The sequence below is a fragment of the Triplophysa rosa genome, linkage group LG25 (genome assembly GCF_024868665.1).
Source record: "Triplophysa rosa linkage group LG25, Trosa_1v2, whole genome shotgun sequence".
NCBI classification, from domain to species: Eukaryota; Metazoa; Chordata; class Actinopteri; order Cypriniformes; family Nemacheilidae; genus Triplophysa; species Triplophysa rosa.
Window position 1 is genome coordinate 8881969 of NC_079914.1, and position 27938 is coordinate 8909906.

The window sequence follows — 27938 nt, forward strand, 5'->3', positions numbered from 1 at the left end:
TTTGCCCCAAATTGTACTAAAAAATGTAATAATTTTAACATGGTAGAGAAACAGATAATAGTATAAGTGCTTCCAAGATTCAAAAAAGAATGGTAATGGAATTGGTAAAGAGCAGGAATAGGGAGGGAACCCAAAAGAGTTTACTATACTATTCTTCTTTCTGATATCTCAAATGCATGAAGTACAAGTATAAGTACTTGTATCCCCTGCTGAAGGACTTGGAATCAAAACGTGAAAAAAGAAAAGCTAAAACAGAACAGAAGATTAAAGAATTGAGCACTAGTCTGATTAAGGGGGTCACATCTGCTGAAATGAAATGATGTGACTCCAGCTGCTGGTCTTTGTTATTGATTACTCAAAACCTGGTGGAGCTGAAGATTGTTCAGTGAGGGACTGGCTTGTGAAGTGAACATTGCAAGCACAACTGGCCACTTCAGAATAGCAAATTCTTGTTGAAGTTCATCCTAATAGTTTATTTTAGGTCGTTTGCACTTTTGAGACGGTCCCTAAGTCATCAGTTAGCTGGCAGTGTGAGTTTTGAAGCCGTAGTGGAGTATGGAAGAGAAGCAGGCTCTCTCTCTCTCTCTCTCTCTCTCTCTCTCTCTCTCTCTCTCTCTCTCTCTCTCTCTCTCCAGCCTCGCACACTCTCTCACACACACACACACACACTCGTTCAGGAAGCCACACGCGTCTCTCCTGTCAGTGGGACAATGCGAACGATGAACCTGATGACTGCTGGCTGCTGACAATAGACAACAAAGACAGCTCCTCTCCCCACAGAGCCACAACTCTTCACCGACCACCACCAAAGGAAGAGGGGCGATTCTGTCGGAGTCAGGGAACCCGATGCCGCAGCCGGAAGCGTCTGCAGGCTTAATTGAGCGACTCAAAGCGAGCAGCTGTGCGCAGCCCACACGTAGAAGCTGAGAGGGACAGCCGATACCGAGGCTCGGCCGATGTGGACGTACCACCTGTCAAGTTCCAGTCCTGGGTAAGCCATTTCATCTTCTCCAGACAGGGACTGTGAAGTGCTTTTAAAGAAACTGACAGCATCCCACCTGTAATAAGGAATTTTAGGGGCTGATCAGGCATGTGCATATGTGATCGAGAAGCTGTCAGTGTTATCAGATCTGTAACCGCTTTTGGTTGTATATAGTTTCTAGGTTAACTGCAGTATTGTTTTATTGAATTCAGCTGCTGTTGCGTGCGTTAAGAATGTTTAATGCAACAGTGCTCTCTGAGCTCACTAACGCAAGCATTACCCCTGCAGTGTCTCTCGCACGATTCTCGTTATTTTAATATGTCTGGCTCCTCTGTAGGTACTCTTTGAAAGCTCATTTTAAAGAAATAGGAACGGGATTTTGTCACATCTTTTTTGCTGTTGTTATTTTATGTGCAATGCAAAAGTCAAAAACTCTTTTTTTATTTGACATTTCAGTCTCTCATCGTCTGAAAACGATTAAAAAACACTATAAAAGTAGTCTATATGTCTCACGCAGCGCATTAAAGGAGTTACTCAGCCTCTTGTCATTTCAAACCTGCATGATTTTCTTTCTTCTGCAGAACACAAAAGAAGATATTTTGAAGAATGTTGGTATACCGAACAACAGCGGTACCCATTCACTTCTGTTGTATGGACACAAAACCAATGCAAGTTAATGGGTGCCGCAGTTTTTTTTTTCGTGTGTCTTCTCCATTGATGACTTGAGAAAATGATGACAAAATTTACATTTTTTGGTGAACTGTTCCTTTAAAATCTAATTGACTTCACATGGTGCACCACAGCGTACAACATGAGCTTGCGTAACTAACAGTGTCTCTAAACTCTCATCTCGAGAAGCTCTTTGAAAATGTCCTTATCAGCCTTCAGATTTTTTATTGCTTCAGTGCTCAAAGCTGAAACGGTGAAACCCGATTGGTCAATTTCAACAGCAGCATAAACGTATCAAGCTTTTTAATTTACACTGTTGGTCTTGAGGGCATTTTGGGGCGCTGGACTTTTCTGTGGACCAGCTTTTTCTTTACTAGACTAGAGAAATGAATTTGCATTGTTGCTCTGTCTGCTGGTTTTTATGACAACAGTAAGATTCTCTGAGCTCCTGATGAGAGGATGATGAACAGAGAGGATCGCTGTGTGTGTGGGCAGCGGAGGAGGAGGAAGAGATTTTGTTGCTGTTGTATTTGGATCAGTACAGACAATAAAGATCAGGCTTGCAGCTGGAACATTGTGTGCTGTTTGAGTAGTTTAGGCATACAACAATAAATGATGTGAATCTAAGTATCATCACTTTATTGACATGTTTATTAGGTCGATCTTCCATGTATTAGTTTCATGTTTGAGGGACAACAGTGCCGTTTTAAAGGCAATCCTCAATTATTTGTAACTTTTTTTTATATACACTCTATTTAAAAAAAAATTATTTGTAATATTTTTGTAAATGTGTAAACTTGTGCCACTTCAAGCGAATTTCCATTTTGGATAATGTCATCCTGACTTGCATTTGCTATTGGTTAATGTTCTGTTATATATATTTAACATTTTTACTTATTTATATTTCTTATTTATTTATTTATATTAATTTATTATTAATATTCCCCTCGGTTTTTTTTCCGTTTTCAATTTCATTCAAGAAAAGTGGCTCGGGTCTTTTGTGCTCATCATTTGTTTCACATATTAAAGGGATAGTTAACTCAAACATGAAAATTCTGTCATCATTTATTCATCCAAACCTGTTTGACTTACTTACTTGTGCAGAACGCAAAAGAAGATATTCGGAAGAATGTTGGTAACCACCAAACAATGGCGGCACATATTCACTTCTATTGTATGGACACAAAACCAATACAAGTCAATGGGTACCTTTGTTGTTTGCTTACCAACATTGTTCAGAATATCTTCTTTGGAGTTCTGCAGAAGAAAGAAAGTCATACAAGTTTGGAATGACATGAGGATGAGCAAATGATGATAACATTTGTATTTTGGGGTGAACTATCCCTTTAAGCTTGTGCTGTGGAAACATATCTACATTATCCAACAAGGTGATGTTCCAGTATTTTCCTTCTCATTGTTATTCCAGGCCTTTGTGTTGTGTATTAACAGCCCCTATAAAATGCTGCCGTGTCTGTTTGGCATTACGTTTAATGAGCCACCCTGATATCTCCGTATAATCGCAAATCTTGACCTCCTCTTAGTCAAAGTACAGTAATTGGACACTTTAAAAGAATGATGAAAAGGGGACAAAAGCAGTTTTGAGTCTGTCATTGATGTTTAATTCATTGGCTTTGAAACAAGGCTGCGTTTTGCATATCCAAGGTTCCCGATGGGGCACAGAAACAAAAGCGATTTACATGCGGCACCTACTGTATGATGTGTGTCTTATGATTGTGGCTTGCATATCAATTGCTGCATGAAGATGAAGCACGTGCAACCTGTTTACCGTTGACCACAAAACTAAAAGGATTAGATCTCTGCAAAAGCTCTCTACACTCAGAATAAACATTGAGATCAATGTATCATTATTCAAAGCATTTCTTTCTAATGTACAAAGTACTGTTGTTGTACAGTGATGCGATGATAATATCAGACGGTAAAGATACCACTGATATACAGTGGGGTCAAAAAGTCTGAGAGCACTAGTTGAAACGTTGTTTCAAGTTTTCTAATTTAATATAACATTTTAATATTCATTTGCATGAATAACATGGGCTTAAAAGCACTTTAAAGAAATGAATTGAAAAATTGAAATGCGTGAATTTGAGAGCTTCATTAAGTATTCATTAGTGCCTCATTTTGATTTCATGACAACATGCATTTGATTTGTTTGTGCAAAACCTGATGATCCCAGCATCCCAGGTGATGTTTTCCCAGCATCATTTGAAAACATTCCAAAGAGCATATTGTGTGCAAACACATCTGACCTTTGGTTAACACAGTCAATGTCACTATTTGATTACAAGAACAGTGCAGAATCTTGTTGAATGTTGACATTTTAAATAAAAAAAATCTGATTGTGAGTAACGATGACAGAATTTTAATTTTGGGGGAAACTATTCTTTTAAAGTTGCAATCTTGTAACTTTTGCCTCGATATCGTCATTTGTGACCCAGTCTGTGAAATCCTGGCTAATCTGATTATGAGACAATGACCATCAAAGTTCATTTATTAATTTCACTATGATTTCAGTCTTTGACATGGCCTTACTCAGTCAATATTAAAGATAGTTTCACAAAATGCAAAAGCATCATGTATGATGATTTTATGTAAAAAAAAAAAAACAGTAAATCTTAAAAAATACTTTAGCTGGGTTTTCGCAGACTGTGTCACATTTCTGTTTTAAACATATGTGATTATCTTTACGTAGGTTGAAGTCAAACAACGTCATTCTGACATTTCCAGAGAAATCATACCTGACAGGTCAACTTCTAATATATATGCTCACCATTGTGAACGGGATGAGGTGACAGTTTTGAACGCTGACTTTTATTGTACTTGCTCAATAACTCATTTTTGTTTATTTTTAACCAAAGATTTTTGAGGAAACACATTGAGGAAAACATGACGTATGTTTTGCTTTTCCTGACATCTTCATCTTTTGTCGTGACAAATTCGTCCAGCCTTTGACGTCTGGCATTTTTTACCCGAGTTCAGTCAGTGTAGATGTCCTTACTATCTCTTTCAGTGACTTGAATTACCTTTTCACTGTCCTTGTCCACATTCTAATGTTTTGGGAGAGGCTCCGGTTGCACGCCTTTGATGGCTCCCCTGCCTTGGGCCTTAATTTCTGCCAGCTCTTTAATTATGTAATTGGATTAACAACCTACACATCAAACAAGCCCCAAAGCTGTTTGTCCTCTTCTATCAAGATGAGATTGATTTGATGGGAAGGCTTTCAATAAGCCGTCCCTCTTCAACAGTTGCTGGCAGATGGAGGTTGATGAATTTTTTAAATGTTCGCCTTAAAATAGCCCCTCTGGGTTGGAGGTCCACCCACAGGTTTATACACGAGGCAGAAATCTTATTAATGGATGTCTCCTGCATTCTTTGGTTGATGATGTTTTTAGATCCATTATTCCTTTCACTTGAAGTCTGTACACAACCGGCTACTGTGTTAAGCGATGACATATAGATTTATGAATGCAAGCTTTCAAGTCTTTAAGTCACATCTGGAAGACCATGTCATGAGGGGTAATGATGTACAGAGACTTACAACTCTATTCCACTCTCACAGAGCGCTCATTTTTATGCAAGAGAATCATCGTTTCAATTTAAAGACTTTTCCTCTCTGTTGTGCATTACAAAGTCATGATTCATTTCATCTGGCAGTTTTACTGGGAGGGGGTTAGGATGAGACGGAAACAGAGGAAGCGATTTAGCCGGCTGTCGCTTAAACGTATAATTCATAACCATTTGCAAGAGGAACGGGTAAGATAATGGCGGGCAGTGAATTAATGGTGGTTTTTTTCGTGGAACATTGAAAGGTTGGCGTAAGATTTGTTTTGAGGAGCACGTGGTGGTCTTGGTTGTGTATTAAGGCATGAAGAATATAGTGTTTATTATATGCTATTTAACACACAACCAGTACTGTAATTTACTTCTTGCACCCTACCAGACGACATGACACAAATCCAGTGTGGACAAAATGTAAATTTATATTGGGTTTCTTATGTGTTTTGTCATGTCATATTGCGTCCGGTGTAGACGAAGTGTTACCTATTTTTTTATTATACTGTTTCGTAAAATCAAGTCAGTGTTTTTAAGCACACTGTAAAAAATTTTTTAAAGAATTTTTCAGTTTTGCTTTACAGAAATTCCACGTATTATTGAAATGCGGTAAAACGGTTAAACTACAGGAATAAACTGCAAATTTAGTTGGGCGTAAAATAACATGAAAAACTTGTCGTTTTACTTAATTTTACTTTTTTTTTCTGGCGCCCGAGCTCCCGGAATGTTACTGTTTTTTCCGGTATCTTTTACAGTGCCGTTTTTTACTTAGCTTAAAATAAAATGCATCGCTAATTGCATTACTACTAACTAGTGTCTTGTTTTTAAGTCACCTTCATGTACTTTCTGTGAAACAGAGGTGGTGTTGTTCTATTTCTACTATACTGCCGATTACTTTCTCTTACATATGTTTTTGAGGATGCCCTACACCCTTGCTTCCTTTAAGAAAGCATGTTCTATTTCTTCATGAACTATACAGGAGAGTTCCGGATTTGAAAATGCTTTGATATCAGTCGGGAGGAAAAACAGCCCATTCCCCATGGATGGTTTAATTGTTTATATCTTTTATTGGGTTGCTCTCGACAGTATGGCGACAGATGGTGAGCGAGATCAGTCTAAACACTGCTCGCCCTCCCTGGAGGTAGCTGTCAAAACCAGCCTGGATGGTTTCATCAGATGGATTTCGTAATGAAGCTCCTGTTCCACACACCAAAGTGGAATCAACAAGGGGGTTTGTTTACACAGCACATCAAGGTGCCATCGCGCTGGTGTTCGGCATGCACGGTTGGGGGGCATCCAAAATATATTCGGTGCCTTATTTTGCAAACGTGGATCTGCTCTTCGGAGAGCGTTGCCAACTGTCGTCTGGCAACGCTGCTTGTCTGTGTGGCTGTCAAACGTGAGGTTTGAATGATGAATTGAGAATGACTGTAAGCAATTCACGTCATATTGCTGACTTATTTCAGCTTTGAGTTGACCCTTTGTTAAGCCCCGCCCACAATCATTACTGCCAATACCTCCTCTATCTCTGTTAGCATGTTGTTAAGGTTTCCTGTAGGGTCTCAGGAGAAGTGATATCATTACTTTGATGACAACGCATCCATCTCGGCGAGGCCGAAATCAGCGCTGCTGACGGGACCTTGAGCCTTGATGATGGGTCCGTGAAGGATAGGCTATGAATTTCTCATGTGACCTAAAATAGGAACTGCAGGCAATCTCGAACTTCTCAAGCATGTTGCCAGTTGATGAATTATTAATGTATAATGGAAACTACATGGTGATCATAGGGCCACCAGTGTAGCATTACTTTCATTCCACATCTTATATGTCTTAATTTAAATTAGCCAATTATCATTATGATTAATATTTCATAATATTCCTTAAAGGTGCAGTTTGTAACCATTTTCCAGTAAAATATACAAAAACCACTAGGCTAGTGTTATATATTTTGTTCAGCTGAGTACTTACAATATCTCAAATGTTTCCAACTACTTGTAAATCGTGAGAAAATCGCCGTTCTAAACAGTGACACGGGGCTGTGCAGTCGCCTGTCAATGGCGTCATATCCGCGTTCCCTTTTGTTACCGCCTTTACTGACGTAGAAACCGCATGACAACAGTGTCGTGGACAAATACGGAAGTAGTGTCTAGCAAGCAACTAGCTTGTTTCGAGCAGTCACTTATTTATGGACCACAATTATACGCAACATTTATAAAACTTTACCTCAACCGCTAACATGATTTCTCGTTCCCGTCTGATTGATGGCCATCAGCGGTGGAGTTGAAGACAACAGATCCCATCATTCCGCGCTCCTTCACAGCGTCATCAAACTACGCCATTGTTGTTGTTTTGATCGTGCGCCCTCTAGCGGCGGTTTTTACAAACTGTAGCTTTAAATAACAGTCAGCTGCTTGATGACATCATCTTCCCAGAAGTCACTTCATATTGGTGAAAAAACAGCAGTAGAAGCGTCAGTAAGTATTAGCAATCGATTCTGCGACATTTCTTGTATTATTTGTTGTGTTTTTCTATTGTAAAACGAAACAGAATGTATATGATAATCATTAATTATATACGATACTTGTGTACAAAAATAATCCCATTTTAGCTATTTTACAAGGTGGCTAATTCCTATAAATTTGAACAATCTTATTTGTACGTTTCAGATTGACTTGATTTTGCACCAATGACTGTAAGATTTAGGGGTGGGGATAGGGGCGGAGCTTCAGTATTGCTTTTTTAATAACCGTACACCAATAATAAGCCTCCTCGTAAAATAGTTAGAAAATCCCATTTTACCCGTTTTGATTTCTTCTGACTTTTCATTGGCACGTGCACACACTATCTGTGAGTTCTTTGTGGATGTGGTCATTTCGAAGCCTGGCTGTAGGGATAATTTGTCATTTCAGGGTTTGTCTGAAAGGACATTGTCAAGGGGACACGTTCATAACACAATTGCGTTATTCATGGCCTGTGTCTGATCAGAGTAATGCCTTTTGTTAAGAATAAAAAAAATGCATTGTCATTAATCAAAACACATTGCATGTGAGAAGGATGAAGCGGAGATGTGGGAATTGCAATTCATCATCTTTTGTCACATTCGGTTTTTGTATGTTGGGTTAGGTTGGTGAAAGAGTTCTGCTGTTTTAGAATTGAGAGAATGAAAGATGTTTGTTTCAGGATTATTTTTAAATGTGATGGTCTGTGTTTTATCAGGGAAATGCATCACGTTTGCAATGTGCAAGAAAATGTACTGCTCAAAAAATTATGTTGGAAAAAAATCAACAATATTGAACAATAACTAAAAATGTCTAAAAATGCACCGGTACTTTAGAATTTGCAAGGCTTGCTGGAAAAGTACCAAACTCTTTTTCTTCTTTTACACTTCTGACTTCTGTCTTTCATCCTATTTCCTTTCTTCCCTTATAAACCAGTTCTCTAAGAGGCCTTAGGATTGTCAGTCATTTGCGTTAATGCAGGTGCTCCTGTCCGCAGGGTTTATACATTGACAGACTAAAATTGGAAGTTTGAGCTCTCACGGCGAGTGGGAGTGGAGCCCTGTCGAGTCCCAATTGAGTCAAGACTTTGTGGTGAAATTCTGCATCTCTTATCCCCAGCCTGGTTCTGCCACGCCTTGTCATAATCTCCATGTAGGTTTCCGAAACCATTTCGGGGTTTGTTTTTGAGATTTCTATCCTGTTTCCTGTCTTGTGAGTGAAGAGGATTTGGGATTTATTTACCTGTTCCATAGACCTTTACACTTGAGATTTTTCTTCAAATCCGAGTACAAAATAAGAGTTGAATTTACAGTATTTGATTCATGTGCAATCATTTATTGATGGCAAAGAATTGGCTGTTGGTGGGGTTGTATCATCCTTGGGTTCAGACCAACCATTTCTGGCCATGAGATAATCTTGAAATCAATTGTTATGTGTTTTGGGCCAAACTGGATTTACAATAGCGAAACTGCGATAAATCCCACTATACATTTGCAATGCAGCAGGTATTACACAATGCCCTCTCTGCTGGCGTTTGGCCTGCTGTCGGGCGGTCTTGTTTTGGCGGTATGAGTCTGCCAGCTGTCTCCAGTAGGCCATTGCCGTCCAGTCAGTCCAGAGATTACCGCTGTTTATTGGAAACAGAACGCAAGCACAGAGCCACAGGATTAAACAACACTCTGAAATAGGCCAGGACCGTATCCAGAACAGGAATACGGGGGCAGTTGTCCCAGTGCAGTTTGCAACATATGTTTAACCTTGTAGATTTTTATTCGTAAACTCTACAGTGTACCTCATGATTCAAGACCCCCATTCAAATCTTGAACTGTGAAAGAGCAACATCTGAGATAACATTTTCCTGGATAATTTGGATGCTGCTTGTTTTTAGCTGGTATTGCAGTTTTAATCTTTGCTAATCACTCTTCCAATAACATACTGTACATGCAGGGTTGGTATTATTATCTTGAAGGCTTTGAGAAGCAAGCCAGTCCCAGTGCTGGCCATTTAAGGTTTGATTTACGGTCTCTCTTCTTGTTTAATACAGTCAAGTGTTTGCCGTGCCTTGTTATTGATGGCTCCTGCGAAGATTCCTAAACACCAGTTAAAAGCCTTATCGAGGGTATTGTTCTATGATGTGCTTTTTCCATTTGCAAGCCATATCGGACCCCCATGTTTTGTTGGGGTGCACGGATCTTAATTTTCGAGAGACCCACGTTGACTCTAACCACTCCATATTTAACCTCGGGTTAATCGCTTTACTGCAACAGCTGCTTGCGTCGGCGTTGACCTTGTTTCAGTAAGTTCTCAAATTCATACTGGTCAACTGAACCCTGTAGTATTTGTATGGAGTCGAGTGTGCGGTGTAAATACTCCGTCATGCTTTGTTTCGGAAAGCCGTGGCCTGTGCGTTATCCACCGTGCCAGTGAGAAAGTGAGATTTCTCTTTTTAATTCTGTCGAGTGAGCCAAGAGTGTGTTTCATTTGATCAAGGTTAAGTTACAAGACTTTATCTTTATCACTTTGTAATTGAGTTCAAACCTCAGAAGGCAGTCAAACCTTTTTTCAGTCCCGCTGGTCTCAGAAAGAGAACAACTATAAAAAATGTAAATGATTGACACTTCATTCTTTGTGAAATTATTTTAACAACTAACCTTTCAAAATGAACATCCTTGAAACTACAAGAAATCCCAGAATGCATTATGACAAGCTGAGTGAAAAGGTCAATTCAAGATGGTGGCTAAGGTGGGAGAACTTTTATTATAAATAAACATATTTTATTTAATACTATAAACCTGCTTATTTAAAGATTATAGCATTTAGCAAAAAAAAAAAAATGCTAATACCATGCTAACAGTTATTAGTTGCGTTGAGGGGTTATGTGTTTACCGTAAAGAGTCAATCACTTTATGGCTTCCTTACAAAGCAGGTCATGTACTCTTAATAAAAAATTAACCAAAGTTTTACTACAAATAAAACCACAAATACCTCAATTACTACTGTTAAACCATGCTACAACAAATCATGGTTTTGCCACAGCAATCATATGTTTTTGTATGTTTTATTTGTAGACCAGGTATTTGTAAAACCAAGCTTACTTCACTTTTACTGTAATAAAACCATGGTTCATTTTCGTAAGGGTGTGTATACTCGAACTACTACTGTAGGTTTTGGAACACAGCCACAGAAAACCGAGGAGAGCTTCTGTGTTTGCCAAAGCCATCAGAAACTGGTGGAATGATAAATGAGTAGATACAGTAATTGGAAGGAACAGAGTAAATTACCGAGGTAAAGACAGAAGATCGGCCTTCACACAGCATGAGAGTAAGAAACGGCTTTGCTTTCATTGACGCTGGATGATTTCAGCTAATAGTGTCTAATTGCTTTAGCTGATTTGTAAGCAGTGAAAATCTTCATTAAATGAAGCAGAGATGTTGAAAGAGTCAGCGCATCTGTTGCCAACAGCCAGAGAGTCGATTGTTCCTGCAGCTGCACCAACGTGCAAAGCAACGTATTGCAATTTTTCATTCGGCACAACCTGACTAAATGAGTAACTATCATGAATGTACGAAGCCTGTTAGGTGAGTGGGTTTACGAACTTCCTAATGTTAAAAATGATTAACAGCTGTTGAATCGATATTGTTAGAATTGCACCAAAAATACACATTAATGGATAAAAATTATGCATTTAAACTAAAGCAAATAATAAAGCAAACACAGAAGGCATAATGCAATGACTGCTCCAGTCCCCATTCACGTTCATCATATTGAAAAGATGCAATATAAGTGAATAGGGACTGAGGGTGTTTACCAGTTGTAATTTTTTATGTAGTTGTAAACTATTTGATGACTGTCATGTAAATTTAAAGCAAACTTATGCAAATTGGTTAGCATATGATTACATTTGCATGGCCAACCATGTAGAGCCAGACTTATGTGTGTATGTGAAAGGCAATGATTCCAAAATCACATTTTAACCGTATCCACTCTCATGGAAGGCTAAGCTAACCCTCTAGGCAGCGGCAGGGCATTTTAATATGATTCCTTTTGACAGGGTCCGAATGCCAGCCAGTGAAGGGTGTCTTCTAATCCATTCAAGCCAAACAGATGACCGCAGGATGGCGTCCAACCTCCCCCATGTGCCCTAGCTAGGCCGCACCCTTTCCCGACACTGCCTGAAGAGATCTCTCATGCAGTACCTGTCTTTACATTTGACTTCTAATTAAAAGCAAATGAAACCTCAGCGTTGTATGCAGTTTGATGGAATCTGTTATGCAATGTTATCGCTCTGCATTTACGTGTAATTGGCCTCAGGAGTAAATTGCGGCTATGAATTGGCAGGGTAACTATCTCTGGAAGTATATGACGGAAGGCAACATAATTAGATGTTTTCTTTGTTATACGGGTATAGGGGTACAAATCTTTCAGTGATAAATCACGTTCATAGCTAAACTAAAGACGACTGGTTATTTTAAGGCAAAACTGAGATATAGCTTCTGTGACAACTTGCCCCAGTGTATTTTATGTACTAGCTGCCTTCGGCTTCGCTTTATATTTGCAAGTTAATTGTTTTACAGTACATGCTAGCGGTCAAATACGCTAAATGCCAGCTGAGTCACGCTGATAAGTGTTTGCAGCTTATGACATCGCTCTCGAGTGTCATCGCAATCTCCATAACACTTCCGTAATCCTTTTAATTTATTTCCGCAGCTCATATGACCTCTGAGACGTCTGGTGACAGGCAGCGCTCCTGTCATTCATGTCTTAATTCAGAGGAGATAACAGAGAGGATGGTAATTTTACTGTTGGCTGTGCCAAAATGCCAGCGGTGCCATACATGGCTGACCTACTTTTTTATTTGCCCTGTCCACATGACCACTGCTGTCTGCAGTGCTGCTAGGACCCGGCTTACGTGGTGGAACTCATTAGCTGTATAACTGCAAGGGCAACCACTCATCTAAGAAATCCTTAAGTGGGGAAGGTCATTTATATTTTGTGGGAAATATGGCGACATGGTGAATTGGAAGAAAGTGATGCCATTGCCTGAGGAACAGTTACTAGCTTAGAGGCAGTGTTGGGTGTAACTAGTTACTAAGTAATTAGTTACTGTAATTTAATTACTTTTCCCTTGAAAAAGTAAAGTAAGGGATTACTCTTGTTTTTCTGTAATTTAATTACAGTTACTTCTGATGTAATTAAAGTAAATACTTTGTGTAATATGTGTGTGTGTGCAGAAGAGGAATTGACATCAAAATTCAAAGTCTAACTTCAAAATCTGTGCTTTAATGTATAATTCTCACATTTGTAATTGATAATAATACTTTATGTAGTTTTATATTATTTATTTGAATGAATTAAAAGAGCCGTTTCATGTCTATCCTTGAATCACTTAACTCATCAAGGTTGATGTAGGATATAGAAAGTAATTAGTAATAAGTAATTAAATACTTTTTGAAGAGAGTAACTTGTACAGTAATCTAATTACATTATCGAATGTGTAATTAGTAACTAGTAATTAATTACTTTTTCAGAGTAACTTACCCAACACTGCTTAGAGGTGGCTCTTTTATATCCAAGGAGACTTACCAGGGTTCTCAATTATTGTATTCAGATATACAGCACAATACAATACTTTATCAGACGTTTCTTCTACAAATTTCTTTAGAAGTAAAAATGGACGTCAGACAAATGTTGACTTGCAATGTTAGTAAAGAGAAATAAAACAAACAAGGAAATTTGGTTTTGGGGAAATTTCATAAGGAATGTTTAAAGAAATAGTTCACCCAAAAATGGTACCCATTGACTTGACCATAGTCATTTTTAAACCAACTAGGAAAAGTCAATGGGGACCATTTTTTGGGTGAACTTTAAGCGCTCTAACTTTATAATACGGCTGTCAAAATGTCACATTTTCACTGCGTTAGCATTGCCAAATTATTCACAATAACAATTTAATTGTTATATCGAAATGTATTTTTTAAGAAACAATAATGATACCAGTCAAATTCATCTTTCATTTTATTTAGTGTTTTCCATGTTTTTTGGCCAGTAAATCATGCTTGAAATAAAGAAGGTTCGTAACCATTATGGCTCTTAATTTATGATAAATTATTTACAGTATTACTTGTAGAGAATTTAGCATAAGCCAAATGGTCGGAGTCATTGAAAGAAGAGCCATAAACCCCCTCCACTCTCTTTTGGTCTTTTGATGTTGATATCAAGAAACCAGGACGGAGTCAGATCATTTCCAGGGGGCCTGGACTTGGTTTGGTGCTCTCACCGAAAGTGTTGATAACCCCTTTTGTTTCTCTGTGGGATATTTTACGACTCCTAAGCTTCAAAGCAGAGGTGAGAATTCTCTCTGTCTCATCTGAAACTTAACATCTGAGGCTAACCAGAGAAACTTCTCTGACAAATAGGAACTTGTGTGATTCAACTGTCCTTTTCTATAAATATATCTAAATATCTAGGTTATATGTTGTCGCTCTTGCCATTTTTAAATAATCTGTAATTGTTAAATAGGCAAGTTAATTCAGGCTTTGTTTGTATTCGTACCTCCGAATGAATCATGACTTGATGCAATTCAGACCTTAGCATATTTGCTATATAAATGTTTGTCTTTACAATTCCTCCTTGTTTACATATATTGTGTGACCATAGAACATTCTCTTTTCATTATGTAATAATTTAGAATGGTATTTTGTAAAGTTGCCAGGAGGTCATAAAGATGCAAATTAGCTGTTGAGTGGACAAAGAACCTCTTCCCTGCTCAACTCTGATTGGTCGATTCAAACTCAAGTGGGCATGCCATCTCATGACGTTAAATATCGAGCCTGCTCTGAAAAGACTCTCTTCTCTCTTCTGTTCTATACCTCTCGGAAAACTTGGTTCGTGGCGTCTCTTCGGAGACTGCCCTTTTCCCCCACTGGGGGAAAAGAAGGAACAATGGACTTCTGCTGCCACGTGGCTAAGCCATGCGGCCGATCACGAGGCCCGCAACTTTTCTGCTGGACTGCATTCTGAAACCTTTTGAACAATTCTATCTCTACACGCGCATACGGATATCGGTCCAGCACAGAGCTTGCAAGTATCCGATTCTATATATAGAATAGCTGCGTTTAAGTTTGTACCTCTTTTTTGTTAAAAATGATTTTTATTGGTTCAGAAATCGCTGCCTCACTCTCTCTCTTCTCACTCTCTCTTCCTCCACGCTCCCTAGTGCGTTTGTCAAACTCAGTCCCTAGTCATGTTTCATGTATCGTTTGTGCTTATGCGATCGTCATTATTTTTACCATGTAGAGTAAAGTTTAATAAACAACCATATATATATTCATTTGTGATGGGTTTTCTGTATTCACGCTCACAAACTTGGTCCCTTTTACTGTGTTTCGATTTACGCAGCCTTTGCTCTAAATCCTGTTTGGTAAAGTCACGTTACTTATGGCCATGAGATAATGTAAAGTATATAATATCATTGAGGCATTCGCTGGACGAACGCATACAAGTATTGTTATGCTTTATATTACTAATCAGAGACTGTAAAATATGTATATTTGATCACGATTATTATACGTATTTTCCTTTGAGCTAAACTAATTCCTTGACTGAAATTAATGTTTTAAATAACTCATTTCATGGATGTGATCTTGATGGATCTGGTGGAGAACCATATTTGGTGAGCTTAGCTCATCATTATTTTAACTAGCTAAAACCGCTACATACTGTATCACATGTGTAGAATTGACACAATATTGATATTCATATATTTTTCAATAGAATAGAATATTGAAATTGTTCGGATTCAGTCAGATTTATTTAACAGAAAGGCTTTTAGTTTTCCTGTCCGATATCTATATCCCACAACATTGTGTTGAGAAACAGGTGTATAATGCATTTTTCTAAGCAAACAACCTTTCAAATGGGTGCCAAAATATAACGCTGCTTAAACTTTGTTGTAACTATCATACATGTAATTTGCCTATTATGCCAATGGGTTCCTAATGTTAACAGTAAACAACAGCTGTTGAATCGATATTGCTAGAATAGCACCAAAAAAGAACATTAATGACCAAAAATAATGCACATAACCTAAAGCAAACAATAAAGCAAACACAGAAGGTAGAATGCTATGACTGCTCCAGTCCCCGTTCACTTTAATTGTTCTGAAAAGATGCCTGAGGACTGAGGGTGTCACTTACTAATTGTAATTTTTGGATGAACTACATGATGACTGTCAGTAGCATATGATGAGATTTGCATCAACCTTTTAAAATGGGTGCCAAAATGAACATTATGCTGCTTAAACTTCATTGACAAACAGTACCTGCAGTTTAGCATCAAATGTGCCTAATGACAGCATCGTTAGATTGTATCTCTCAACGTCACTCAAGTGCTGCTGTATATTGAAGCCTTGCACATATAAAGCTTAAATGAATCAGTGAGTCGCATTTAGCCCGAAGGCTGTGAGTCAGACAAGCGCGGAAAGCCCTATTGTTTTCTCTGCATTCTTTCTCTGTGACTGTATCACCAAATGTATGTGACTTTTGGCCAGCGGCCATTGTTTCCAATGTCATTATCGGCATCATGTGGAGAACCTGCTGCCTCCATATGTCGATGGAAATTGCCTGTACCGTAAATAGATAAATAAAACCAAATGGCTCGTTCTTGTACGGTTTGCGAAACATATTTGTGCCACTCTCTTCAAGGTCAAGACCTTATGACCTTTATGGTGCTATATTGACAGCTTCAATAGCAGTTAGTTAGTATAACCTTTTAACCTAGTTATTTCGCTCCAACTTTCTATCAAACCCGACTTCTTTGTAAAGAAGACAAAGCAGCTATCACGTGAAGCATAAATCAAATTATTCGTGAGCGATAGCCCGTGGAAGGATGAGTCTTCCCATCCCTAAATCACTATTCCTGTCAGAGAAGTTCTGCCGGGGAGCCATGGTCATTATCTCTATGCCAGTAGGTCATGTTCACGGAGCATGATCATTTAAATAATTCATCGCATATGCAAACAGAGTAATTGCAGGTAGTATCGAGGGCCTTTCCTTTATCATCCGTATTAAATATGCATGTCAGACAAGTCATATTCCCTGAGACATTGTCTTTGAAACACAATTGATACTCTATCCCCTCAACAGCTGTGTGCGATTGTCCCGTGCGGCTTCTAAAATAGCATGCGCTCTTTCTCTCGTAAGCTTTCAGCTGATTAGCGTGTGTTCGTGAAACAGATCTTGTGGAGCTTCATGGACGTAATTCCCTCTTTTATTAAATCTGAAGTGTACGTGTGGATGTTCACATCAAACCAGTTCTTTTAAAGAGTGAAGTTAGGGGTGAATTTTGTGGTGTTTTCGAAACAGCGGCCTCTTTGTTTGAGTGCTTCAAAATGTCAGCTCAGTTAATGGTGTGTGTCTGTGGTGGTGGGAGAAACGTGGCATTTGTCAAAGGGGGAGTTTTTGTTTCAACCTAGGTACTGTTGTACTGTTGCGAGCAGAATTCTCTGTAGTTTTTATGGAGTAGGCTACCTGTATTTAGTAAACCATTGACCTGTTGAGTTTACATAACATGTGTGTGGATAGTTGACAAATATGCCGAACCTGTATTCAACCTGATCTCGCAGGAATGCTACACTTTTTTATGAGGTGGCTTATTTGTATTAATTTGTACGTTGTGAACAAAAATGTACGATTACTTGAAAAGAGCAATACTGAAGTTCTAATAGTGTGTTCAGAACAAACGCGACTTGCGCGAATGAATCACGCTATTCGCGCGTAGTTGGACGCTTGAACATTTTGAGTTTACTCGCTTCATTCGTGCGTGAAATTCGCGTCATTCGCGCATGAAATTCACAACAGACGCAAGCTCGAAAAAATAAAATGGCAGCCGAAACGCCCGTTAGAGCATAGTTTTGTATAAATCATTCGCGTCATTCGCGCCGCCTCATTCGCGTGAATCGCTCTGCAAGTAGGTCTATCGCGTCTTTGCATTGACTTAACATGTAAATCACTCGCGCTTAACGCTTCATTCGCGCGTTTGGTCTGAACACACTATAACCCTAACCTGACTGGCGCAAAAGCAAATCATACTAAAATGTCCGAATGAGATTGTATGAATTTATACAAATTAGCCACATCGTAAAATAGTTACTTTTTTGCCGTGAAATTACTGATATGTTGATATGTCTTATGGTGTGACATAAATTTAGAAAACAAAATGATAATAATAAATGACTTGATATCATTTATATTTATAATAACATTTATATAACAGCATAAGAAAGATTTATCTTCATTGTTGTTTTATTGTATTTTTGCTGTCATAGGACACCATAGGACACATTTACTGTTTTATTTGTCAACTACCTACGTGACATTCTTTATGATATTAAGCATAATTAAGTCAAGTTTGTGTGTATAAGAGTCAAAATCTGATGGGGGGTAATTCAACGTAATAACGTAAAAAATGTATCATATTTTTTTGAAAAATTAAATAACATTTTGTTTAGCTTGATAATTACTTTAATCTTTTACACAATCAAGAAGCTCCAGATCGTTTTCCAAAACATTTGTGTACTCCCTGGACCTCTTCTGGTAAATACTATTTCGTAGTTCATTATTCCTATTTTACAGAATTATTAAATTTAAATTTAATTTAAATTAAATTTGTGGCTTGAATAAATTACAAACACTGTAAAAAATCTGTTATTTTACAGAATTTTAATGTATTTTTGAGATGCGGTAAAAAATATATATATATTACATAAACTGCAAATTTAGTTGAAATTTAGTTTAATTTTTCTTTTTTAAAGTTGGGTGTAAAATAACATAAAACAACATATTTTTATTTTACAATTTTACTTTACAAAAACTTGTGCCGACACTGCCCCTAGGATTTTTTTACAGTGATTATATTTAGAGACTGACATGTTTGGCTTTTTTTTGGCGAGTAGATTTGATGCGTAGTTGGTTTTTCTCGTATCACAAATATCTTTCATTTAAAACCATGACAAAGCAGATGATGATGTGAGTAATAATAAAGAAAAATATTTTCTTTTAGTTATTGTTCCATTACTAGCCCTTTACATTTTCACTCATCTATAAACTTTGCAATGGCATAATTTTATAATGATAAATCAAATTTAAAATGCTTTTCATGGGAAAACACCCTAAACACTTGCCTTCATTGTTTGTTCTCCCTATACAGTCACTATTATTGTGTTGCCTGCAGGTCTAATGTCAGTATTTTACCGCTTCTGCTCCTCATTTGTCGCCAAGACCTCTGCTGAATCCAGAAACCCTTGTTCCCTGTGGCGTGCTATTCTTCAGCAAAAAGCCGCTGCCCTTGTCTGCTCTTGTTCGGCCGGCGGTACAGTTGCCTCCGTGATGTACGACATCCCCTTGAGATGCCACCTCTAGAGACTCTACAGTCACCCTGAGCATCCATCATATCCCTTCTTCTCATCTCTGGTCCACTTCATCTGACTGACTGATGGGTTTCCCCAGGCTGCCAATGATAGATGGGCCTGTGAAGCATCGTGGGACAGAATAAGGAGGTTACGTGCAGTTATGTAAAGAGTTGTGTGGGCAGCATGGTTTGAAATCGATGCGAGTTGAAAAGTGCTATGAGTGGCACTAAACTGATGTAGATTCAGAGTTGATATATGGAACAGTTAGAGGCTCCACGTGAGCTCACGGGCCCTTAACCCTTCTCCAACTTTTCTGAGTTCTCTGACTTGCCCTAAATTTACATTAGTGTTCTTACCTTCCAATGTGCCTTTCATGTTTCTTTTAATGTGCTTCTCTGTCCAATTAAAGAAATGGGTTTCCTTCATTTCACCCCGTTTTGATCCTCTCTACCTTTCCTCAGCAGAGTTTCTCTGTGATGTTTGCGCCTACAGTAAATCTAATTTATGCGGTTGTGTTTTTCGTTCTCATCATTAAAACATTTTCTTTTTTTATGCGGGAAACAGTATTCTGAGTTTGACAAACGGACCAGGCGGTAGTTGCTTGTTTTTTACACTTTTACTTGCAGAAGATTCACGTTGATGCTGAGGGGTCACAATGTTTGACTATCTCTGTTTTTTTTATTTTATTTTTCCATCTTAATGTTCTGAAACTTTGTTTTACCAGGACTTCTTGTGTTTATTGCCTTCCTCAGATGATTCGCTTGTTGTTTTCCTCAGCTGTAAGTCGCTTTGGATAAAAGCGTCGGCCAAATGAATAAATGTTACTGTAAAAGGCAATATAAGAATGAAGTAAGGTTGTTTAAAACAAGCATAAAAATAAGAAACTAATCTACCTGTGCGGTAAAAAATAAACTTAAAGCAGGTACTTAAGAAAAATGTAAAACAAAATTCAGGTTTATTTTTCTTATACCCCTTTGGCAATTATAATTTTTTGCTTGTTTTAAACAAACTTACTTCATTATTATATTTGCTTTTAGAAAACAATACTACATCTTTGGTCACTTTCATTGTCAAGTAAACAAATATTTATGTATTTGTACTAGAAAACATTTTTTGCAGTGTAATATAATTTAAAAATCAAAATAGCAATAGGTTTTCGTAGTCAACAGCCGTGTTTCTCCTTTTTTCATCTTTTTATTTTATGTTTTGCCTTGTGGATTTTATAGTTAACCAGCATCCTAACAGCTGCTGTGCAGAAAAAACACTAATTACTCATTTTGCTTTTCATGTATGACTAACAGCTGTTATGTAATTCTCAGGTGCACTTGCCACCTTGCCGAGGTGAACAAGAGAGCAGCGAGGTAACCGTGTCTCTCATTTCCTCCTGACAGCTTCAGGGCCCGGGGTTAGTTCCACTTTAATTTCTTTGCAGTGGAAGCTAAACCTGGAGCTTTGAAATGTGAAAATAATAAAAATGAACTGATACATTTTTTAAATGCAAAAAACGGCAAGTTAAAGCTGACTGTATTAAACAGAAGTAATATGTTTTTAAGATGTAAAACTGCACTGCATAAAATGTTTTCAAGTAAAAATTTCAAAAAATATTTTTTTAGTCTTGCTTTTCAAAAAAAGTATCACAATTGAGTTGCTTAAGTACATAAGCCTAAGTTTATACTGAAAACTATAAAAAATCTGCCAATACGGTATAAAAAACTTGACACATGTTTTTTTTTCTTTCCCCATTGGCAGATATTTTTCTCCTTTTAAGCATAAACCCAAATAATTTGTAATAATAATGTTTATTAGCAGACAAATTAAGTATTTGGACTGGAAAACAAAATTAAAATTAATATTTTTCAGTGTGTCCTTATTTTTTATAATTTAGTCTGAAGAACCATATTTTTTCCATACGTCCATATTAAATTAGCTCTATTGCTACTTTTAGTATGTTACCCAACACTGTTTATGAGCCAAATACATCCTTGAGATGATGAATCAGAATGGGACTAAACTCAGCCCTGGGCAACTTATTGTGTAACATGCTGTACACAGAAAGTATCTTGTACCTCACGTCATGCAATTTTGATCTTGTTAGAGAGTTTAGATTAATGTAGCTTGTATCAGGTCTTTAATTTGAAACAATATATCGGGCTTTTGAAGTGGGGTGGGCGGGGCTACAGAAAGGCGGATGGCTTGCCCCTGTGCCAATATTTTTTCTACATTATTTATGTCCAGTTATTGACAGATTCTTGGAGATTTTCCATCACTGACATCAGACATCCTTCATTCTTTTAACTTGGACTGATGTATTGATGATTTGGATGTTTTTAACTAAGTGGTGTGTCAGGTTCAAGGCTGAAGTGTGTGAAACACTTGGTTTTAAATGTATCATAGCGATTCTATTAAGTGCAATCATTGGTGGCATAGAATTGACAAACTTCAGTCATTTTTATCGTTGATGTTGATCAATAGGTCAATAGGTGTGTTTAAGGGTGAGTGGTATGACCAAAATTCAGTTTCACGGTATAATTTATTTCATAGTAATGTCAGGTAGCCTATATAACATCAGTTTTTACTCTATTCTCTGTAGTCATATCACTCATTGATTGTCATGTATTGATCCTGAGCACTGCACCTGTTCTTTGAAACCCAGGTCTGTGCTGATTGGCCAGCTTTATGGTGTCACCTGATATAGGTTTAAACGAGGGGGCCGGTCATGGGTTTGGGTTACCAGAGATGATGGGGGAAGGGTTGAGAAAGAAGGGTTATGTGGGGGGTACAACACTTAGCCGCTAACAACCTACGGTAGTGCTGTAGGAGCTGGACTTCTGTATTAAAGGTAAGTCTTTCTTTTTAGCTCATGAGTGGTCTTTGGAGGAATTTGGAGGAAGAATTTGAGGGTCAGATATTTGCAAAACCCACTGACAAACATAAAGGGTGACTAGTAATAATAATTTTTGGCAAAAAAATCAAATCACGAAATATGGAGAAGGTTTCAGAAGGACAGCAGCGATATTTTGTATTAACTTTTTAATCTTTACTGTTATGAGTATGCTGTTGAATTGGATGTTTGAACCACTTGAAGCTTTCTATATCTGATCATCTTTTTGAAGCCATGCCTTGCTTAAAGCCTGTGTACTTATTTATTTAACAAGTAAAATGTACTAAGATTAAACATTTAATGTGAAGAATCGATTTGGTTAAAGCCACAATATGGAAGAATTTTGTTATGAAATATCCAAAAATCACTTGCACAGTGTGACATATTTCATGTAGTTGTGTACTTACATTATCCCAAATGTTCCCAGGAATGTGCAAATCCAGAGAAATTCCTATTTAAAATAATGGCCCGTCCCTTGTCTCCCTTGTATTTGTCGCATATAAGTGACTTAATATCCGGTTCTCCACACTCTCCCTCAGTTTCCGGTTGTAGAAACTACCGCAACACGCAAATGCGGAAGTGGTTATACAGCATCTGGGACGCAGCATCTGTTGTTCTGTTATTATGGATCACGATTACTCTTTGGCGAGTAAAGGAAACACAAAAAAGTGTAAACGTAGGCCAAACGAGGCAAGCAGGCTTATGGACAAATGAAGAAATAAAACAAGGATTAATATCGGCGTGGCATTTTCTAAATGGAGAGAGCTTCGCGACCAACTTGGACTCGACAGAGAACTTCATTCATTACCTCTTCCGTGAACATGATGGGCGATCTCCATACGCCTCTGGATGGTGAAAACGACATGTCCCATAATTCCACTCTCCTAAATAACGTCATTTAGCGTCGCCTTTTGTTGTTGTTTCGAAAGTGCACCATCTAGCGGTCCAAATATTCCATATTGTGGCTTTAAAGAAAAATAAAAAATAAATCAAGAATTTTGTAATCTAAAGATTTCAGATTTCTTCATGGTTTTGTTTTGTTTCATCTGTATTTTTCCCATATCTGAACCTCAATTTTTAAATAAAATGTGAGTGCAGAAAGTTTTTGTGATCTATATTCTGCAAACTTTAGACTTTAATAACCACTTGTTTGTTTTCATGGTTCAATCCTACACTTCACTGTGTTATTTAGGGATTTGTTTTTCGAGTTCAGTCATTAAAACGACAGCTTCACTCTCTCTTACTAATCTTAACTGTGGTGTTTATCTACACTATACTGGTCTGAAAATGTGTATACGAACATTCTCACAAAGATGTTTTTCAACAGCACTTTTTGACCTACTTTTCCAAACGCATCATTAAAAAAGCAACTATTGATCACACATCAAACTTTCACAGTGATGGGTTCACCTGATTCATCTTATTTGTCTCACAATAACACGCATGTTATGAGTAATGCAAAAGTTTTAATGAATTTTTTTGTGTTTCTTGTTCTTGTAGGTGTGAGATGCAGTGATTCAGCCCCCGTAAGGTAAGGAAGGGGCATGGCGGACTGTCCACACCTGAGCTTACCGGGGCTGTTTGTGCTCCTAATCACTGCGTCCGTAACACACGGCCAAACCTGCCCCCAGCGCTGTGACTGTATCCTGCAGCAAAGAGCCGTCATGTGCCAGAACAAGCGTCTGAGCTCCATTCCCGGAGGCATACCTGTCGACACGCGGCTGTTGGACTTGAGCGGTAACAGTTTGCGCTGGGTGGAATACAACGACCTGGCTAGCTTCTCGAGAATGGAAGAGCTGGACCTGAGCGAGAACCTCATCAGTGTCCTGGAACCCAACGCCTTTTCCAGTTTGCTCAATCTCAAAGTCTTGCGTCTGCGCGCCAACCAGCTGAAGCTCATACCCATGGGTGCCTTTTCACGTCTCGCCAACCTCACCACGTTGGATCTGAGTGAGAACAAACTGGTCATCCTATTGGACTTCACCTTTCAGGACTTGCGTAACCTGCGCAATTTGGAAGTTGGGGATAATGACTTGGTGTACATTTCAAACAAGGCTTTTCTGGGTCTGGTTGGTCTTCGGGAACTCACGATTGAGAGATGCAACCTGACTTCCATATCCGGACAGTCTCTTTCCTACCTTCGCGGTTTGGTGACTCTACGATTATGCTACCTCAGCATTGCTTCGTTGGAAGAGCAGAACTTTCGTAAACTGGGCGGTTTGCGGGGTCTCGAGATCGACCATTGGCCCTTCCTTGAGTACATTTCTCCACACAGCTTCCAGGGTCTCAATCTCTCCTGGCTCTCGATTACCAACACCAATATTTCCACAGTGCCTACGGGTGCTCTCCGAAACCTCATTCACCTGGCCAGCCTCAATCTTTCCTACAACCCAATCTCTGTTCTTGAGTCTTGGGCCTTGCGCGATCTTGTACGGCTAAAGGAACTCCACCTAGTTGGTACGAACCTGATATTAGTGCAGCCATATGGTCTCGGAGGTTTGCAGCAGTTGCGTTTGCTCAATCTATCAAACAACGCATTGGTGACGTTGGAGGAGGGCTCCTTCCATTCCGTTAACACCCTGGAGACGTTGCGTGTAGACGGCAACCCTTTGTCCTGCGACTGCCGCCTACTCTGGATCCTACAGCGTCGGAAGACTCTCAATTTTGACAGAAGGTCACCAATTTGCGCTGCCCCTGTGGAAGTACGAGGAAAAGCACTCAACATGTTCTCAGACTCAGCGTTGTTTGACCACTTCACATGTCAAAGGCCGAAAATCCGCAACCGTAAGCTACAACAGCTCACGGCACGTGAAGGTCAGGTGGTGTCGTTTGTGTGCCGAGCAGAAGGAGATCCGACTCCTGTCATTTTTTGGATTTCACCTCAACGCCGCCGTATCACCACCAAAAGCACTGGTCGTGTTATTGTACTCCCTGAAGGCACGTTGGAGATCCGGTATGCCCAGGTGACAGACAGCGGTACTTACATCTGCATAGCAAGCAACGCTGGTGGCAACGACACCTACTTTGCGACATTAACAGTCAGTGGATCACCACTTGATAGTGCTCTGGCAGCAAACCGCACGTACTACATAGGCGATCTTAATGACACAAACTTAAACGACACACGTGTCTTCCTCAAGTTCACGTTGGACCTCAAAACCATCCTGGTGTCAACAGCAATGGGCTGCATCACTTTTTTGGGTGTGGTGCTGTTCTGTTTTATACTGCTGTTCGTGTGGAGCCGAGGGCGTGGTCAGCATAAGAACAATTTCTCAGTTGAGTACTCCTTCAGAAAGGTCGATGGCCCAGCAGCCAGCGGCAGTCAAGGGGGTACGCGAAAGTTTAACATGAAAATGATATAAAACAGAGAGAACAGTGAAATGAATTTTTTTTATCAAATTGAATTAATTTAAGAGTCCTGCATCCAAGTGTTTGGGTTTCCAAGATGGATGATTTTATAGGGAGCAATGAATTATATAGTTACTGTCAGCTAGCTTCCATCTGCCGTTATTTATAAGCTATTCTTACTTTTGGTGCCGTGTGGCATTTTACACAATCTTTATGATGAATTGAAAACTCCTGTGTGGGGCACGCTGGATCACGGTGCCCGTTTGGAAAGTCTCAGATAGTAAAATGCTTAACTGTTCAAAATATCACCATGTAATTTCTACAGAATAAGTCTGCTTAGACGAACGTTCCCATAAATTCTTCTATATTTCAGTAGTTAAGCAAAAGTCCATAATGATTCACATTATCACCATCAAAAGGTGCTTTCAGCTTGCCAAGGAATTGCCAACGGCCTCAAAAGTCAACCGAACACATCATTGTCCCAATGTTGTGACTAATGTAAATGTCTGGGAGGTTTGTCTCAACGCCTAGGCAATTTAATTCATATATGCCCATGAATTTGTAGACCATGGGCGTGAAGTTCACACTGCCAATTTGACAACGGTTTGTTTCTGGACGATCCCCGAAACTATTGGGTGGGATATGAACTGCTTAGAAGACTGTTTTAAAAAATGAATCTTTCTTCGAGGTAGTCGATTTCAGTTCTCATTTGAATGGCTCTGGATAATGACACCAAGTACAGAGTTTCTATATTACACTGCCACCTATTTCTGAGTCATGCCTGCATACCGTAAACACGCACACACATACAGAGGTACTGTATAGACCACAAAAAAGCACATGTTTATATAGCATTACATATTTATAGTTCAGAGGACACTTTCACCAATGCATCTTCTAGATTGACAATTTAAGACATTTGTATCTTTGCTGTACATATAGGTGTTTTTTGTGTACATTTTGGTGCCTTGTTTATTAATGTGAAATACTTTTATTCCATGTTCTTGAAAGATAATCATAGATGTGACAAACTTTAAAAGAGGTTTTAATATAAATATATATATTTCCTGCACATTTTTACTGTTTAATAACCTTGGGTTGTACACACCATCAATGTCTGTATGCTTTCATTGTGTAAACGTCTGAGAGTAAGCAAAAAGGAGCACGTCATGACGTCAATCAAATGATTTATTTCACATTGTTTCATTTGCATGAGCCTGATTGTGGAAAGCTCTGTGGAGAAGTGGGATACAAAATACCATCAAAGAGACATTTACAACGCATTTTGTGCAGGAGCCACAATTCCTTGGATCCATTATGAAATAATTATGCTTGCATTTTGTGTTTATAAATGGAATTTATCAAATCATTCTTAGATTATTTGTCAAGTGCCCCTGTTTATAATATGACGGGCATGCACTGAAACAAAGCTTTTTTGCTGCCCCCTACTGTTTAACTTTGATAGTTCAAAGAAAAAAGTACACAGGGGATCGTTCTTGTTTTTAGAAGTTTTTGCTTTCTGCTTGTCGATCAGTTTTTCACACAAATCTTACATTAAAATAAATCAGCTATATTAGTAAATCTCCAGTATTACATTGAATAGATCAGACACACAGTCTTGTTTTAAGCAACATTACTGTATATGGACATTGCAAACTGCCACAAATTGTCAACAACTAAAACAATTCAAATAAGCTTTTTTGATATTTTTGTAATAATGTCATTTTACAGTTTTGTTTAAGGTACGATAAATAAATGGGGGTCCACATTTTCACGTTCTTGATGGGTTCATTCTTACAGTATGTCAAGAATATTGTTCTTGTATGCTGTTTATAAAAGCATGTGTTTACCTCTCTGTGTTGGGATGTCTTCATCAGATTATAATGTTGTTTGTGTTAAAGGGATAGTTCACAAAGAAAATGCAAATTCTGTCCTCATTTACTCACCCTCTTGTCATTTCAAACCTGTATGGCTTTTTTTCTTCGGCAGAACACAAAAGAAGATATTTTGAAGAATGTTGGTAGCCAAAGAGTGGCGGTACGCTTTGACTTGCATTGGTTGTGTGTCTATAGAATAGAAGTGAATGGGTACTGCTGTTGTTTGGTTGCCAACATTCTTCAAAATATTTTCTTTTGTGGTCTGCAGAAATATGACAAAAGGGGAATAAAATCAGAATTTGCATTTTTGGGTGAACGTCCCCTTTAATATGACATTAGAAGTTGATTGTGTGGTTTGATGTATTTATAAAATTCAATCTACTGTATATATCTTGTAAAGGACATATTTCTTCTTTGATGTTGTCTGCCTTTTACAAATGACGATTATGATGACAAGCTTCTTCCACCACCTAGATCCAGGTCGACAAAACAGTCAAGTTGTTCAAAATAAGAAATGTAGCCATTTGTGCATTGTTTTGGAGAAATGACCACACATACTGTAAGAGTGTAATTGTGCATGCATTTTTAGAACTATCGCAATAAAACGAAATCAGAGAATCTCTGGCTGCAATAGACTCAGCAGTTGTCAGATGTTCCTTAAGCAATTTAAAATGACATTTTTAGAAGAACATCCTCTTTTGGAATC

The 27938-nt window shown here is 38.4% G+C and overlaps 1 protein-coding gene across 1 annotated transcript; it reads left to right on the forward strand.

The window, feature by feature from the left end:
- The first annotated feature begins 642 nt into the window (after positions 1–642).
- Positions 643–27867, forward strand: lingo3a (leucine rich repeat and Ig domain containing 3a). The gene is made up of 2 exons (XM_057326404.1): positions 643–991; positions 23508–27867. Exon 2 carries the CDS (start codon positions 23552–23554, stop codon positions 25367–25369), a length of 1818 nt encoding a protein of 605 aa, XP_057182387.1. The 5' UTR covers positions 643–991; positions 23508–23551; the 3' UTR covers positions 25370–27867.
- Positions 27868–27938: the final 71 nt, after the last annotated feature.